We start from the raw sequence: 17,950 nt of genomic DNA, 5'->3' as shown, positions 1-17,950 counted from the left end.
TATATTCACACGGGCTTGTTGTTGCTTGTTGTATGAAATACCTGACAAAGGTTGCTGTACCAAAACATAATTACTCAATTAGTTTAGTTGTAGTTTAAGTGTTGTCTCATCACTTATTCTCTTGTACACCTGTCTGTATACAGGTGTGCAACGTTTATTGTCACTTGCTACTCTCTCTTCAAGTATTTTATTTCACCATTTTAATACACTGTATTTGCCTCTTTTTTACCATGTTGTGTGTATTGTTTATTCCTGTAAATTGAACCCTAAATACAAATATTGATTGCCACTGTGTTCTCTCTGGCTTCTCTCTGGCTCCCAGGCTGACTTGAACTGCAACATTCAAGATGATACCGGATCTTTCTACGGAGTCACGAGTCAGTACGAGAGCTCGGAGAACATGACCATTACGTGTTCAACAAAGGTCTGCTCCTTTGGCAAGCAGGTGGTCGAGAAAGTTGAGGTATGAACTCTAATCTTTTCATCCTGGGGATCAGAACAATGGCTAAAAGCTGTTGTGTTAATTAAAATGAGTATTTACACTATACCTATGTATTTTGAGGTTGCATATACTACTTTAATTAATATTTTTCTCTTTTTCTTCAGACTGAATATGCACGGTTTGAGAATGGACGCTTTGTCTACCGCATAAGCCGGTCTCCCATGTGTGAATACATGATCAACTTCATCCATAAACTAAAACATCTGCCAGAGAAATATATGATGAACAGTGTGCTGGAGAACTTCACTATCTTATTGGTAATCACCAGACTGACCTGAGTGGGCGAGATCCCTCTCCAGGACTCTCATTCTTCTTCTTCTTCTCTTTGCTGTCAGGGTGTGTTGGTGGCTCCAGCTGGCTTTATAAAACAAAGAAAAGGGGGGTGGGAGGGTCGGCTGGGCCTTGAGATGAGTTCCTTTAGCTTTGCTCACATTGCTCTCATTCCACGGGGGATGAAACACATTGTGTGGAGCCTCATTATCTGCAGGGGAAAAGGGAGAATAAGAGGGGGCAGGAACCCCTGTTATTATCCATCACATGGGGTCTTAAAGTGTAATTCAGCAGTACTAAGACAGCAAAAACAAAACCAAAAAAAAACAGGCATCGATCTTTACATGGGAGTGTGCACGCAAAATAGCAACCAGGGCCCAAAAGCATCTTAAGGTAAAAAAGGTTCATAAGATTTCCAAAAAGCATGATGTTAAAAATGATCCTAGATTAATGAGCGCCTCCTAACTGTTTTTAGAAGATTAAGAGCGTCCTAAAAAGCTACATTTAGTTGTTTTTGTATTCAGTATTACAATATATAAAACGTGCCAGTTTGAACAGGCCGATTGCTTGTCCTCCTGTATTGCAGCTTGCAGCTTTCTCTAGAACTGCTTATCCAAACAACTTCACACTCGACACTGCGCTCCCTTGGGTCCTGAGCTACACACCTGCCGTGAAAAAGTTGCATCCCCTAGCAATGCTAGAGGACACTTTCCTCGCATTCTGTTTTATATCTTCTTTTTTTATTCGAAGGGTTGTATGCCATTGTATTGCCATTTGCTCATTAAGCTCTAATACAGAAATGATGAGTTGCATATTCATTAATTTTATAAGAACATAACTGCTAGATTTAAGGTTTAATAGGTGATTAAAGAATAATGTCCTGAGCAGCAGCTAAATCAATCAGTTTACTTTTTAAACGTAACTTCCCCTCAGTAACTGAAAGGTGGAGACTGCTGACTGCACATTCAGCTACATTTTCATCTTGAGGGATTCTACATATAAAAAATTCTATTGGATTGTTTACCACATTTGTGCTTTATATAGCTCATACACAGTTAAATATGTCAAGTTACTTTAAAGTGTATTCCCTATTCTATTCAGCACCACAGAGAGTCGGCATTAAGAAACTCCTACTGCTTTGAGCAAATTTAACGTTTGAAGAAAAGCACCTAAAAAACTTGTTATTGGGGAAACAGGACCCTGAGCTTTTGATTCTATACCTGTGTTGCTGCTTTGAAAATATGGCAACTCCTTTAATACTTGTACTTCAATACTAGATAGTGACTGTCTGTTCTATTGCAGGTTGTGACGAATAGGGACACCCAGGAGACACTGCTATGTATGGCGTGTGTGTTTGAAGTTTCAAACAGTGAGCACGGCGCCCAGCATCATATCTACAGACTGGTAAAGGAATGAGAGGCTCCGAGCTTCCCCCTCCCCTAATACCCCCCCCCGTCCCCTTTTCATGGACTTACCAACCTCAAGACAAGTGGCAGTGCCTCTACCTGAAAGTCACACCTACAATGCTTTTTGGTCATGGTATCGGGTGAAGTCAGTTGTTATAAATTAGTTTTAATATAATGTGTTTGTTATTTGACTGCAGCTGTGAATTGCGGTACAGTTTTATGTTTGAAATATGTTGAGTTGGTTTCTGTTGGGTATAAATGTGGCCGTTTTTAAAGAATTTACTAGATTAATTTGGTAAATGGAATAATGTGTCGTCCTCTCTGCTTTGTTATGTATACTAAGAAAAAAAAAGGATGCTGGCCTTTTCTTTCAGCTGCCTGATGTGGTCTGTGTAATATGTTTGAGTGTGTTTGGTGTGTCTGTGGTTCATAATTTGTGAGCGTACATACTGTAGATATACAGACATGCACCCCCAGCCAATAGATTTCCCAAAGAAACTAAACTAACACTACGTAGACAGTTGGAAGCAAGTGGATATGAATATTGCAGAAATACTGCTATTTCTTGAAAGAAAACTCAGCTTTCAGTGGTATATGTATCCCTGTTGAAGCACTCCAAGTCTTTGACACTAACAACAGAATGCACTGTGAAAATACTACAAACATTTTGCCTGCATCTGCTCCATAAATGTAGGAAGTCTTACCACCTGCTAAGCATTTCGCTGCTGCAAACAAGTCTTTTTTTCTGTGAGAACTGATAGGAGAATTTTTAGGTTTTAGACATGGGAAAGTATTACGAAAACTACTCAAACCAGAACTCTCATATTTTCCAAATGCACTTTTTTCCCCCTTCCTAGATTCTTTTTTTTTTTTTTTTTTTTTTTTTGTTGTGTTTTTTTAAAAAAAAATTTAAAAAAAAAAAACCCCTTTTAAACCGTGTAGAGGGGGGGCTTTTTTTTGTACCCTGTGGCTTTGCCCTCTTTTTTTTTATTTTTTTTTTTTTTTTTTTTTTTTTTTTTTTTTTTTGTGTTTTATATAAAAAAAAAAAAATAAAAAAAATTTTGGAAAAAGAGTTTTTTTTTTTTTTTTTTTTTTTTTTTCCGAAAGATTTAGAATATCGTTCCCCTCTGGGATCTCGGTGTAAAAACTTCAAACCAGAGTGGTGCTGCCTTCACGTTCACACTACGTTCACATGTTTCTGTGGCCTACACCGATCCCGAGCCTTAAACATGTTATAGCCGTGAGAACTCCAAAAGATGCCACTTAAACTGTGATCTCTACGTGGGAGGACTCTTTATATGTTGTGTAAGAAATTCACAATACTATCTGCCAAAGTGTAGATGTACAGTGCCTTAGAATACACTAACATTACCCGTTGCTTTGTTTTAAGTCTAAAATCAATTCTTTGGATCAAACGGGCAAAAATAACTCATCACTATGTTACTTGGTACATCTTCACATCTGAGAAATTGTTTCTTATAATTGGTACACTCTAGGAAATAGTTTTTTTTGTTGTTGTCAAAAGCAGTACACTTATGTTAAATTAAGTTTGCAAATGTAAGCTCAGAAACCGTTATAACACATGTTGTATTTTTCTCTAACGCTGTAATTATGTTCCTAAAATATCAGCCTTTTTTCTAGAGTGTACTATAAACACAGACTGACTGCCTTTCCTGTCTTAAAAGACCAAAAATACAGAGATACAGTCAATCTTTTGTCCTGTCCTGCATGGTAGCAAGGAAGTGCCTTTGGTTTAAAATTTACAGCTTCAAAAAGATCAAACAGAAATTAAAAATGAAATGTTGCTAGACCAAAAATGAGACGTAAGTGAAACCAATCACCACATTGCCTTTTTAAAGGATTGTAATGACAGCACGAGGAAAGCTGGTTACTGGTAATATAAAGAAATGATGCATTTGAAGAAACGCGTATTTCTTTAAAGACTGAAAGACCTGCTGATAACGTACAGCCGCTGACTGCATGCAGGATGTCAACTCGTATGAATACCGCAGCTGTTTGCTTCATGCACACTTGCAGGTTCAAGTGTTTTTAAAAAAAAACGCTCCAGACCACACGCTCACATGATGTGAAAACCACAGAAAAATACCACAATGTGACCTTTGATGACGCAGACACAGCTGTGATGTCGACGAGGGACCGACACAAGCTTTTATAATTTATCTTTCAGAATTTTAAAGTGAAAGTTTATTTAATAGTGATACTACACTACTAATTCTAAAATATCTTGTAATGAGGTTGAATTTTTTTTCCAAAACCTGTTTGAGACGCTGTTTCAGAAACTAATTTTTCACAACCGCTAGTGTGGACGAGGCCGTCAAGGTTAATACTTTTCACCGTAAGGACCATAGCTACTCAAACATTTACCGTTTCTTACAAAACATTATAATCAGCTAAAGTATTTTAATAGAAGAAGCTCTAAATAATTGCAGACAATGTCTCTGGTAGATGCAGATAAAGTTCAATCATTCAGTATTTTGCCACAGTCCTGTGGACACTGTATAGTTTAATAGGCTTTTCCCCCTTATGTTTACCCTGTGTATCTGTTCACATTTATGGATTACTTAGGAAGATGTTTTGTTATTGTACTTGTATACAGTTGTACTTGGTTTTGTGATGACATTGTCTGTATATTGCAAGCCCAATAAGATGGTAATGATGTTGCTGCTGCACTGCTGGTACATTTTGACATGTCGTTTCAACACTAAAACAGCAGGACTGATGCCTTCGATGGCACGAATGTTTGGTGGATCATTTGAAAGGAAAATGGACACATTAAAAAGAAATCTGCGAAGTCGAGGAATCATGCTACAAACATATCAGCAGTTTAGCTCTTGTTATTTGTAATTCTGTCAAGTAGGTACTGGTACCTTTTTGTTTTGTGACCATTTTCAGATGGTGGCTTTAAAGTGATTTTTCACATAGCTCACATATATAGTTGTCATACACACATTTAGGTTTTGTGTGCAGACTTGTTTTTTTGTAAAAAGGTGCTTTGTACAAAATGATATATCTTCGCTTTTCTTGGTACAGATGTGTGATATCTTTTCGTATCCATGACAGTAAAGTGTTGGGAGCAAAAGAGAAAAGAAGCTCTGCTATGTTTCTGTGTTCTGCATATGGTCTTGTCTTTGCTCTGTAACAATATGATGCCTTCTTGATAATAGTAGATATTTTATAGCTTTCTAGATACTTTGTATGTATGCAATATTGAAGTTAAATAAATCCGAAAATATATATCCTTTTGTTGTCACTTCAGTTAAAGATTTAACATAGTTATGGTGGTAAAGAAATCGGCATGGTTTGAGTATTCACTCAGAAAGCAGTAATACATGATTTTGTGTGGACTGAGGCACCATTTAACTCTTTAACGGCAGAAACCTCAGATCAACAGTAGATGGAGCCTGGCACTTGCTTTATATTTCACTCTCTGTGTCCCTGGAACACATTTAAATGTACAACACTGTAATACCAGAAGCCCTCACCAGAGGGAGACATTGTTTAATCAAAACCAAACATGATGTCTTCCTTTTGAGTTCAATCCATAAATTAAGGCACCAGTAAAAAATTATATATTGTGTAATTAAAGTGCAGTCACATCAAATATTTTAGAGCAATACACTGCATATACTGAAAGCAGAAATAGTTAAGAGATCAAATACTAAAAGGCTCAATCAGTAATTATTCTGACCTCGGGTATCAGAGGATATTGGAAATATTTGCCTATTTTCCTGCTGTGTTTACAATCAATATTGATGAAAACAAACCAACAACATCAGTAACTGAGATATGGTTGATAGAACAACTGTCAGATAATTTGGGGATTATATCAGCTTGTTCCTGTGGTTTTGAACTAAACCTTTGGAGACAATGGGAGTTTACACAGTCAACTTTTACACTGAAAATTGTGATTTTGCAGGATATCTGAAGGAATACTTGACAGCGTTTATTACATAGCACCACCATGTGGTCATTTATAAAGTACTTTACACTTTAAGTAATAACTCCTGAACTGTGAGGGGTGCAAGCCAAATTATATGAATTCTCTCTCTATGAGTCTGACTTAATTTAAATGTTGTAATTTATTCTTGTATGAAGCAATAATAGACCCAGGATATAAAGTATTTTTAAAGGGCAGAATGATTGTCTATGTGTAGTTGATTGCAAAAATGTCATTTGAATGAAATTTATTTAGGGATTGTGTTCTATGAGTGCTTTCTAATGTCAATGTGTTTCATTTGCTCCGGTCTGTCAAGGCTCTGCAGAGAAATGTGGTTAAAGCAAAGGTGAAGGTTTTACCAACAGCTAGTCACTCTCTTTCACACACATACAAACTAATCCACCAAAACCTTGAAAACAAAACCAATCGTATATTGTAACACCACAAGTTTAATGTGCAAAAAGTGTCACAACTCTTAAACACAGTATGTTCATTATAACATCTTTGGACAGAAGTGAGCAGAGCTGTATAGTAACGAAGTAGAACTACTACACTACTCTACTTAATTACTAAAAGGCTGTATCTGTACTCTACTAGAGTATTATTTTTTTCTCCTACTTCCACTTTTACTTGAGTACATATTTTCGATGAGTTTAATACTTTTAGTCCGATAAATTTTGTATGTGCTGCATCATTACTTGTTACTGTTGTGAATTCCTCACGCTATGGAGACTGTGTAAGTTACAGTGTGTTTAGTTACAGCTACGTTAGTCACGTAAGAAATCCAAGATTGCGTCGTGTTTCTTTTCATTACGGCGATCGCCTGTTCAGAAGTCAGAGACGATGTAAGTTTGTACTCTTTATATTTAGTTATTGTGCAGCAGATGAAGCTATTCCTGAGTTGTTTACTGAATGTTAACCATTTGACCCTGTGATGTGAAGCTGCTAGTTTAGCTGTATTTTGCTCACACATTTTATTTCAGTATTTGTTAATAAGTGATTAATAACCCACTGTTGTATCAGATAATATTAGTTATAACAGCTGTGACATTAATGTACCTTTTTGGGTTTATTTCGGAAACTTCCTTCATATCCAGCAATGTACAGCTTGTGACTGCCTTAATACCAAGTAAAAAGTTGAATTCCAACAATATGATATTCAAAATTTGGCTGCTTTCTTTAATAACTACATAACACAATACTTGTACTTTTACTTTTAGTACTTGAGTAGTTCATTTTAAAATAAACTACTTGCAATACTTAAGTACAAAAAATGTTGAATACTTTAGTACTTCCACTTAAGTGTTCAACTTCTACTCAAGTAACTTTTTTGAAAGAGCACTTGTACTTTTACTCAAGCTTATGTCTCTAGTACTTTATACACCTTTGGAAGTGAGCAACAGTTTACTTTGAAATCAAAGTTAATTTGTTCAGGACTCACCAAGGCTGAAATCTGAAAGCAGTCAATGAGAAGGAAAAATATACTGACCTAAAAGCAAAATGATGAATTATAGCATTTTAAAAAGACATCACTTGCCTTTAAACGCGTTGCTCATCTTGGATACTCACTATCAAGGACGTACCAATCAAAGCAGCACAGTGAGTCTTAGCTGACACTTCAGAAACATTCAATACTGCTACTACATTTACTACTGATATTTCTAACTCTCCAGGTATCCTCACCATAGTCTGAAGGTTGTCATTTACACAATCCAATATCTGCCTGCGCTCACTCATATCAACAAAAGCAACCTGACCCTGAATATTCAGATCACTGAACACAAAAGTGTAATCCAGCAGAAGTAGAGGTCACCGCTGCTCCACTCAGATCTCTGAATGGGTTTGATTGTAAGTTTCTTTGTGTTTCTGCCACACAGCCTTGACTGCAGGAAGTCTGCTATGTAATGACCTCTTTTTTGTTCTTCTGTCTGAATTTATATAACAGTTATTTTATATAACAGTTATTTTTTTAAAGTATGTCACCGCTGATAGTTTCCAATGTACAGAATCGCAAACTGCGGCTGCATCAGATACGGGTTAAATACAAAATATCCCATCCTAACTTAAAAGAGCTCCATTAAACAATATTTTCATGTTAACACCATCACGTCATGTCTCTGCATCTTTCAGAAGCATGTCTTTTACAAAGGTGACTGCGTATAAACTCAATAATAAAGTTGTGACTGGGAAGTTGTCGGTTCAATCCCCAGACCGACAGACTAAATCTTTTGGGGAAAGTGAAAGAGCAGTACTTGCCCCTCCCTCCTTACCACCGCTGAGGTGCCCTTGAGCAAGGCCCTTAACCCCAACCACTCCAGTGGCGCTGCAATCAGGGTGTTCCTGCAAAACGTTCCCTGAATAAATAAAGGTAAAAAAATAAAAACAACTAGAACTGCAAGGAGTTATAACGGTCAAACCCAAAGCGCGATGCCGGCGAGGCAAACGTCAGGAAATATCACAATATATATATGTTATCACGTCTGCCTTGATTGTATCGCCCCCTAATGGCTGATCTTTGCCAAGTTTGGTCCAGAGCTTCAGAGTGGCATGGCAAGCAAGAATCTCAAGTTTTGCGTTGATAGCATTTACTTTGGACGAGATATACAAAAAAAGAATCTGCACGAAAATGGGCGTGGCTTACATCATGTGATTCAGCTTCATTCAAGGAATGTGTGGATGTAAGGTTTTTAAATGGGGGATGTGTAATGTGGCCAAAACGCCTCTGACTTGATTATACCGCCACCTAGTGGTCCACATGTGTAATTTTTGGTATGTGAAGTGTATGAGGCATTGTACATCTACCCTGTAAATTTGAAGTCATTCCCGTTAGTGTAAGAGGTGAATCCAAACGAATCAGTACACCATTGTAGGCGTGATCATGAGTGGCCGTAGATGGTACCCTCCAGATTTCGTAAAAATGGGATGAGCCCTTCATGAGATGTAACCTTTTCGTATTTATATCGCCCCCTAGTGGGCAAATGTGGTCCAGAGCCTCAGAGTGTTACACCAAACAAGAATCTACAGTTTGGTGTTGAAAGCATTTACTTTAGCCGAGATATGCAAATGTTCGTGAGTTGGTGGCTAGCTACACAAATATAATTTCCGCATTTTTGAACGGAGCAAAATTCTTTTGATACAGTTTTGTCAGGTCTGTGGCCAAGTTTCGTGCAGATCGGACACACGACCTAGCAGGAGTTCGAAAAAACAGGTTTCCGATATATTGCGATTTTGAGTCAAAAAATGCCTAGGCAGAAATGGGCGTGGCCTACATCATGTGATTCAGCTTCATTCAGGGAACATGTGGATATAAGATTTTTAGTTATAGGGCAAAACACGTTTTTATTATAGCGCCCCCTGCTGGCAGAAGTGTGTCAGTTGTTGTGCCTGAGGTAGAGCTGTAATCGGGCCTTAAAAGTAGCCTACGGCCCGAAAAGGCCCGAGCCCGACAGAGTTCGGCCCGAGCCCGACAAGTACATTTTGATTGACAGCTTTTTAAAAGCCCGAACCCGTTTAAAGCCCGACTGTAGCTACAAAAGGCCGTCTATCAGCAGTCTTTAGAGTGTCGGAGAATAGTGCGGACACGCGCTTCACACCGCGAGCGGGCACACGCACCACTCGGCGGAAAAGGGAGAGAAAGAAAAAAGAGACTGCACCGCACGCACACAGCTCCTTTGTCTTTCGTAAAAAAAGAGTCATTTATACATGTTTTAACATCATTTATTCATGACTAACGGAGGCTATAGGCCACTTGGAAGTTGGAACAAAGAAACCGGCTAAGTCCTCCAGAGACCAGCCTCCGTTTCACCTCCTCAGGATCCATTTTCAAGCTAATCGAAACGCATCAGCTGACCGCTCATTTACCATGCAACCCGAAGCGCAAGCCCGAGCCCGGCCCGAGCCCGTGTAAAATAATAGAAATCCCGTCGGGTTCGGGCAAAGATCTTCAGCTCTAGCCTGAGGTCCCTGCAGGGGACCAGTCCTGAAAATTGTGCCGGCCAAATTTACACGGTTTAGGCTGTATGTTTTATCAACGTAAAAAAAATTATAAAAATCTTTGCAATCGGGATCCCAGCACCACTGGTAGGCTTACTGGGATCTGGGTCCCAGCGAGATGAAACTGTGTCAGTTGAAAATGTTTTAATGACTTTACTTGGAGGAGGAAAATGCCTTGCTTATTTAATTATTTTTCTTATTGTATGGCATTTAATTCATTCTCCTCCCTTCCCTAATTTGCTGGCTTATATTAAACAGTGGTGCCGATTCGTTTTAGTTTACTTTTTCCTTTGCAAATGACTTTGTAACATTGTTTTAAAATGTGCTATAGTATCTTTTTATTATTATGATAGCTTCTCAAGAGCTATGTGCTGTCTGTACATTCGCTGTTTGCAAATCAACACAAACATTCGAAAAACCAGATGTTTCTCACAGAAGTTGGCAGACCAAATGCCAGTAAATAAAATATTAAATCACTTGAATGCATCTTAAAAAAAAAGAAATCGCATATTTGAATCTAAATTATCTCCCACTGCCAATTATGAGGCAATAAAAGCCTACTCAGTTTGAGGCTACTTTTTCTAATCTTCATTTATGTTCTTTCATTTTTCAACTATTTTGGTGATGTTTTAAACAGTGCAGTGACCATAAGACATTAACCCTGCAGTGGATACAATACACCAACATAGACCTCCAACACAACTCACAGGTTACTGATACTTGCTGGTGCAGTCATGTGATCTCAGCAGAGGCAGCCTCGTGAGCGCGCAGAAGCATAAACGCACCCGAAGTGTTTTCTTTGACTTTGCCTAAAGAAAATGCAAAGAAGGGAACATGGACCTCCAAACCTGCAGCTTCATCAGCAACTTCTCAGATGCGTCTCGGACGTACGCAGCGCGCATGCACACAGAGGAGCTGAGCATGGACACGGCTGCGCTTTTCTCCAGACATGCGGATTTAAATCTATTTTAAGAACGACTTTTTTGCTTACATCTGTTTATAAGAAATACGGTTTAGCAGACATCCATGATGGAGTCGGAAGAGAGTAAGATATCAGTGTGGGTCTGCCGAGAGGAGAAGCTCGTCTTCGGCTTGTCAAAGCGCACAACCTGCGCTGATGTTGTCCAAGTACTTCTGGAGGACCAGAACTCCCAGCACGGCCTCTCCACAGCTTCATGCTCGCAGTCTTACTGCATCGTGGAGAAATGGAGAGGCTTCGAGAGGATCTTACCGAAGAAAACCAAGATTTTACGGCTTTGGGTCGCGTGGGGAGAGGAGCAGGGGAATGTAAAGTTTGTGTTGGTGAAAAGTGAGGCGTCTTTGGCGAACCACGGAGCCCGGAGCGCAGAGGCGCGTGTCGTGCTCAGCAAACATAGCCCCTGTGTTACCAAGGGGACCGCACGGTCTCCCATGGGTGGCATCCCACCTGAAAAACAGCGTCGGGTCGTCAGGAAAGCTTTCAGAAAGTTGGAGAAGATCAATCAAAAGAGGGCGCAGAGAGACGCGTCCTCTGCGGAAAAGATGGAAACTTTGGTCCATCTTGTGATTTCTCAGGATCATACAATCCGCCAGCAGATCCAGAGGATTACAGAGCTGGACGCAGACATCGAAAGATGCGAGGCAAAAGTGCATTTTGACAGAATAAAAAGACACGGGGTTAATTATGTGCAGGACACGTATTTAGTGGATGCTGCCTCCAGCCGAGAGGGAGACAATGTATGTTCAGCTGAGACTCTTGCCAAGTTCGAAGAGTATGTCCGGCAGTGTGAGGAGGTGGTTCGACTACAAGAGGAGCTCTGGGAGCAGGAAGCCCTTATAGACATTTTCACGGTGCAGATGCAGGAGGAGCTGAACCACCGCTGGATGCATCGGAGAAACGAGGAGCTGCACAGCAGAGTAACAGAGCCGGGCGAGGGCGTATCATCCCTCCCCAGCACCGAGGCAGACACAGCGTCAGAAAACGGGTTGCTTTTGGAAGAAGAGAGGATCAGAACACAGCTAGATGCGAGTTCATACATCGGCCTCCGCCTCAACACGGATTTAGAAGCTATTAGGAGCGATTTAGAGTTGACCCAGAAGATTTGCGGGGCGAGGGAGAAGGAGATGAGGGATTTACTCGAGAAAGTGAACACTTTGGACATAGAGGAAGGGACAGTACGCGAGGAGAGATGTAGCCACGGGGCAGATGACAAAATAGGGATGACGAGCACTTTGGAGAGGAAAAGCGAGTGGGTGGAGCAGGCCAGGGGCCTGTCCAAAGCTCACAGTGTGAACGATGACGACTCAGACACTGGCTTAAGTTCTCTGCACAGTCAGGACTCAGGCAGCCACACTGTGTGGGAGTCATTGGTTTAGGATTTTTACCAGGAAGGTCGCCTATCTGACTGTTTATCATCTTTCAACTAGAAAAAGAAGGAACTTCTATAGTCTCAGCGATCCTTGTTGCTCTGAAGTAAACATGGATGACAAACTGGATTTATCTGACCATATGGTGTTCAAAAAGGAAGAAAAACTTTGTATGGCATCATAACAATCCTTAGATAAACCTATATTTTTTATAACATCCTTTAAGAACTACTACAGTTATTTTTTGGGGACATACTGTTTTGACATAAAACAATAAATGCTGTTTTTGAAGCTTGATTGTTAATTGTTCCCCCTTTCTCTTTGCAATGAGCCAAACAGATAACAAAACTGAAAAGTGATATTTAAAACCTTAAGATGTTGGAGTCAGCACTGCAGGGTGCAAAGTTAAGAGAAGACATGAGATTGAAGTATGAAAACAAACACTCTGCTGTGTCAATACACACCTCAGAGACAGCAGGGCGACACAGCCAAAACACAAAGTCAAAGGTCTGTGGGATTATTCTGCAGATTGTGAACATCTGAGCTTTCACTGTGACTCAGGCGGAAAACCTCTTTGCTGTGAATCATAAAGTCATAATAGTATCTGAAGTCAAAACAGAGGCACAAAGCTCAAATAGGAGGACAGCTCTACACCCTGGACGACTGTCAAGCAGAAATGATAAGACACAACAACAGATGATGAGACATTTTATACACACACTGTTTGATAGAAACACACTATAATAGCTTTATTCCCCAGATGATTGTGTCTTAATGCAGAATGATTGCTGTTAGAGGTTTTAGTAAGACCACATTGTTACTTTTTCCTGAGAGAATACTTTACATTTGATGATGCCCACATTTTGTGAGGGCAAGAGGAAACATTTCTGCTCTCGTTTGTTTTTTCTTTCCTTTCACTCTTCACTCCCTCTTACTCCTGACAGACAATAAGCTCTGCCTCATGTAGCCTAAAATTTTAGGTATATTTGAAATACTGCTGATCAGTTGCAGTTGATGCAGTTCACCCTATCTTGGTGTACAGTAAGCTGGTTTTCTAAACTTTTCTAGAAGATTGATTCTGTGTGACAGCCAAGAAAAAAGATCTCAAGACACTGCTGTCCATTTCAATAAACCAGGCCTCACGTATTGGTAGTTCACTTAAAGCCCTTTTAAGACTCCTTCAGTAGTCATTATATTGTGGTTCGGTAAATATCATTGACCTCCGAGGACACTGATAACTAAGGATACCAGATTGGTATTGGCCCCATGATGAGACTAAGCCACATTAAATAACATTTATTGTCATTAAAAAAAAATTAGTTACATTACTTCAGTCACACTGGGCCTCTAACTAAATTTCTAGTACCTCAGCCTCCCTGGCTTCATGTAACTTTACATAAAAATGATTCCAACAAGTTCCATGCAGTGTAGTATAAATGTTTTAAATGGGGGCTCTTAGTTAATGTATAGTATCAGGAGAGAAAAAGTTGGATTGGTGCATTATAAATAACTTAACAATCCTCAATATGTTTGTAATTATTGCTGCATACACAGTCCAATGCATGCTGTCAAATATGTCTTGTTTTCATACTGTATGATATTTATTAGCCTCAACATACTTCAGGCTCTGGTTTTATGATTGTGTTCCAAAAATGTGCTCCTAAGTTTTACAGAAACTGGTTAATCATAAATAAGTCAGGTAGTCAGAGACCTACGCATGTTGTCAAAAAAGTTTAGTGTGATTTCAGCTTTGTATTATGAAATGTGGTACACTCCCTTTTCTTTACTGCTGTTAAAGAATTGGCTGAAATGCACACATACTAACACTGTGGCCTACAGATGACAAAATTCTGAGTTTGATTTGTAACCCTGAGACATCGTCCAAGGCCTTTTTACATAAAAAATATGTTCTGTTTATATTCAGTAGGGTACGTGACATCCCTGCTGCAGCCGTGAAAAATACCTTCCATCTGGAGTTAAGACAGAAAATATGACACTACTGCGCCTTCCTAAATTTATTTACTGTCAGAAAAGGTTTCTAGGCTTTGCGATTGACAATGGAAAAACATTATAACAGCATTAAACAGAGTATTGAGTTTCCGCCCTTGATAAACCCACCCATGTGCTGCTATTTATACAGTGATACACAAGACAACACTAAAGTATACATTACTACCTGTGTCCCAGGAGTTGTATACCTACTTAATAGGTGTATTGAATTATTCAAACCCTTAGGAAAAATAACCGATGCTAAAAGTAGTTTCTCAGTATATACAGTGACTGTGTCTATTGGACACATATAACATTTTAAGTATAATCTGTGTTCCCAGTGTACCGTGTTACACAGCGATGTGGGGTTGGCATTGTTTAGATACCTTTCACAATGATATTTTCACTCTGGTACTCCTGAGAAACTTTTTCATCAAATTATTGATAGGCAACTTCTTATAATCACTATGATGTGGAGTAATCCAGACGTGTTTCAAGTTTGTATTTAAATTATAAAAAAAAATTACAAAAGGTTTTGAAGCAGAGTACACACTGAAACTGAGCACACCAGCTGAAAATCTTTAAATGCAAAGGTTAAAAATATATAGATTCATTGATGTAAGTGGAAGAGCTAGTTTTAATAATATTGGCCTAGAACACGTCCCACTGCCCCTTCCTCGTGTGTTTTTTTTGCTATCAAATCTTTTTGTTATACAATGTTTGATGTCCCAACATTATTTGTCTGAGAGTCATTGATAAATCATCACATATTAAGGAAACATGTTAAGTTGAAATACTATCTTTTCTGACAACAATGCTAATGTCAGTATTTTTTCTTTTTGAAATTTCCGTTCCGTGACGGAATTTCTGTTTATGTTTTGGTCTGTGTGTTGTTATCAACGGCCCAGTTTGACAGCCAGGCCGGGTTGCCAGATATACCTGTAAAAACGTAAACCCAGCACGCTACAGCTGTAACGGTAGTACAGCCATGAAAGCAGCAAACAAACAAACAGGATCAACGGAGATAGATTCTACCTGACCTAAAAAAACAAAAAAACGCATGTTTCTAACAGTTGCGTGACCAGAGACGTAACAACCCCCTGGTAAATATTGGAGATGTATTTGAAAGATGGAGACAGCTTAGAGCCCAAAAGGATGCAGAGTTGGCTAATATCCTCCTGAACAGGTAAGCATAGCTTCAGGCTAATTTATCACAGTCACTAGGGACGGGCATTTTATGTCATTTCAACATTTGTGTACTCACATTGAATTATATAGCTAGAGTACCCGAGTTGGTTACTCGCAAAAACAGTTGAGACACAGCCAGTAAAGTGATCTCGACTGGTCATGGCTAACGCCGCCATGCTAACCCTGCTAACTGCTAACATTACCGGGAGGACCAGGCAAGCGGGCCATGGCTGTTTACAACGTGTAGTTCAGCGGCCGGAGCCAACAATGGTGAGTTATTTTAAGCCACGAGAGGGGTGCTGTAAATCGGGAAGAGAGGACTATGAGTTTGCAGTGTGTTTAGCGATTGTTGCCGTAATTCTAAGCCAATGAAGTGTGTTCCGTCGGCAAGGTAGTGGTACTTTTAGTGGTTCTTATTGTAATTCTAAGCCGAGGAAGTGTGCCTGTCTGGCGTGTGGAGAGGACGCCGAGGTTGTGGGGTTTTTGGCGGTTCCTACTGTAATTCTAAGCCGAAAAAGTGTGTCAGTCAGTTGGGTACAGAGCTCCGTGTGAGCACGGGCTTTTATGACTATCAATATAGCCAGCATCTAACGTTAGCTACTCCGCTGTGCTGTGGAGTAATGTCTGACTATGTGAGACAATCGTCTAGCAACATTGTTGTGAATGCTGCGGTCTCAGCCTGGCAACCCCCGTGAACTTAGAGTCTGGGGAGGAGGGGGCGGGGGAGACGACTCTCTCCAGTATTTTGAATTTGTACTGCAGTAACTTTTTTAAACACTAGCTGTCAGTATTACATATTGGACCTTTACGTAAGATATTAAACTATGGGTGAAAAGTTAAATTCTGCCCACAACATATACAGTAAGACAGCTAACAACACCGTCATCTCCTTATGTTATGAAATGACTGAACGGTGTTGTGCGAGTTTGTGATGGTGCAAAATGATCTTTGAATGTTATTCAAGCTAAAACATATTGAAATGCCGTCCAGACAGATCAACTTTGGCGAGGAACTAGTGCTTTGTATGTTTTTTTGTGATTAAGGGAAAATTATTGAAAAATAGGCCTAGCAAGTAAAAACAATAATTTGTATATCCACCATGTTATTCGGATTCGCTCCAAAAGTTAATGGGTTCTTCCTTGGCCCATGCTACACCCTTCCAGCAAGTTTCATGAAAATCGGGCCGGTAGTTGTTTGTAATCCTGCTGACAGACAAACAAACCGAACCGAAAACAACCGCCTTGGCTGAGGTAATAAAACTGAACAGCTTTAGTGTGTAATGCAGCAGAGAACTGCTTTGTGGGAATGCTGCAGGCTGCTCTTGTTGACTAATGTGTCCACATCTGCTAATTTTCAGTGGCTATAATCTGTAAATCTGTGTGCAGTGACTCGTTTCTGTCTTGCTTTGCAGATGAAGTCGTGTTTTCTTGCAAAGGACAAAAAAGGAAAATGAGCGTAAGATGTGTCTCACTGAGAAGAGACTGACTTATTTTAGGTCTCTCTCAATGAAAAGACGACACGTAAACTTCCGACTGATTCATGGCTTGAAACATAATGCAAACTGTAGATAAAGGTAACAGTTACAGTCATTAGGATTGAGAATAATTGATATCAAAAGAGAACATCCACAGTATTATTAAAACTTGTTTACTCCCAGTACTTTACTTTGTACTCCCAGTTTCTCTAGATCTCCTATACAAATGTCATAGAATAGACTTGTGTCGACATGTTGTTATGCATAGTTTATGGCAGGTGAACTCTCTAAGGTGCTCTGCAGCCTCCTTCTTGATACAGATTGTCCATAATTTACAGATCAAACAACCTGCTGTGGTAATCCAACAGCTCCACACAGCAGGAATTACATTACAAGGCAAGGCACATTTCTGGATCCTGTCAGCAGTTTGTCAAAGTGAAGTTTGTAGCTCTTGACAGATCAAACAAAAGGTAAATCTCTTTCTCTTAATCACTTTCGACAAGCAATTAGAAAGACTTTATTGCACACAGCTCCTGTTTTACTGTCCACTGGATGAAGATGTTTAAGTTTGATCACAGAAACAAAAACACAGGTTTTATGTTCATAAGGCAGCTCATATAGTCTCCAATGTGTTATCTACTATCAAATAGTCAGTAGGGAATGGTTGAAAAATTAAAGTTTATTAAATTGGTTAAAAAGGGAGGTACCCTGAGACTCAATGACACTATGCATCCTCCGACCATAACTGCAACTACTGAAACTACATGCTACAACCTAATTCTGACATTAAATAAAAAACAATCTTAACAAGCTCTTTGTAGATT

At 39.4% G+C, this 17,950-nt stretch overlaps 2 protein-coding genes across 9 annotated transcripts in view; both read left to right on the top strand.

The window, feature by feature from the left end:
* Nucleotides 1-2,551, top strand: part of tead1b (TEA domain family member 1b) — a 60,312-nt gene extending 57,761 nt beyond the window's left edge. For all 8 annotated transcript variants that reach the window (XM_039794815.1, XM_039794813.1, XM_039794817.1 and 5 more), the window contains 3 exons: nucleotides 323-463; nucleotides 607-759; nucleotides 2,075-2,551. In XM_039794815.1, coding sequence (XP_039650749.1) covers nucleotides 323-463; nucleotides 607-759; nucleotides 2,075-2,188 — 408 coding nt within the window. In that variant the 3' untranslated portion in view covers nucleotides 2,189-2,551. The remainder of the gene's footprint in view (nucleotides 1-322; nucleotides 464-606; nucleotides 760-2,074) is intronic.
* Nucleotides 2,552-10,846: 8,295 nt separating this feature from the next.
* Nucleotides 10,847-12,772, top strand: rassf10b (Ras association domain family member 10b). The gene has a single exon (XM_039794821.1). The coding sequence runs from the start codon at nucleotides 11,156-11,158 to the stop codon at nucleotides 12,482-12,484; it is 1,329 nt and encodes a 442-aa protein (XP_039650755.1). The 5' UTR covers nucleotides 10,847-11,155; the 3' UTR covers nucleotides 12,485-12,772.
* Nucleotides 12,773-17,950: the final 5,178 nt, after the last annotated feature.

This window comes from Perca fluviatilis, chromosome 3 (assembly GCF_010015445.1).
Source record: "Perca fluviatilis chromosome 3, GENO_Pfluv_1.0, whole genome shotgun sequence".
In the NCBI taxonomy this organism is placed as follows: domain Eukaryota; kingdom Metazoa; phylum Chordata; class Actinopteri; order Perciformes; family Percidae; genus Perca; species Perca fluviatilis.
This window is presented reverse-complemented; position numbering and strand designations above follow the sequence as displayed.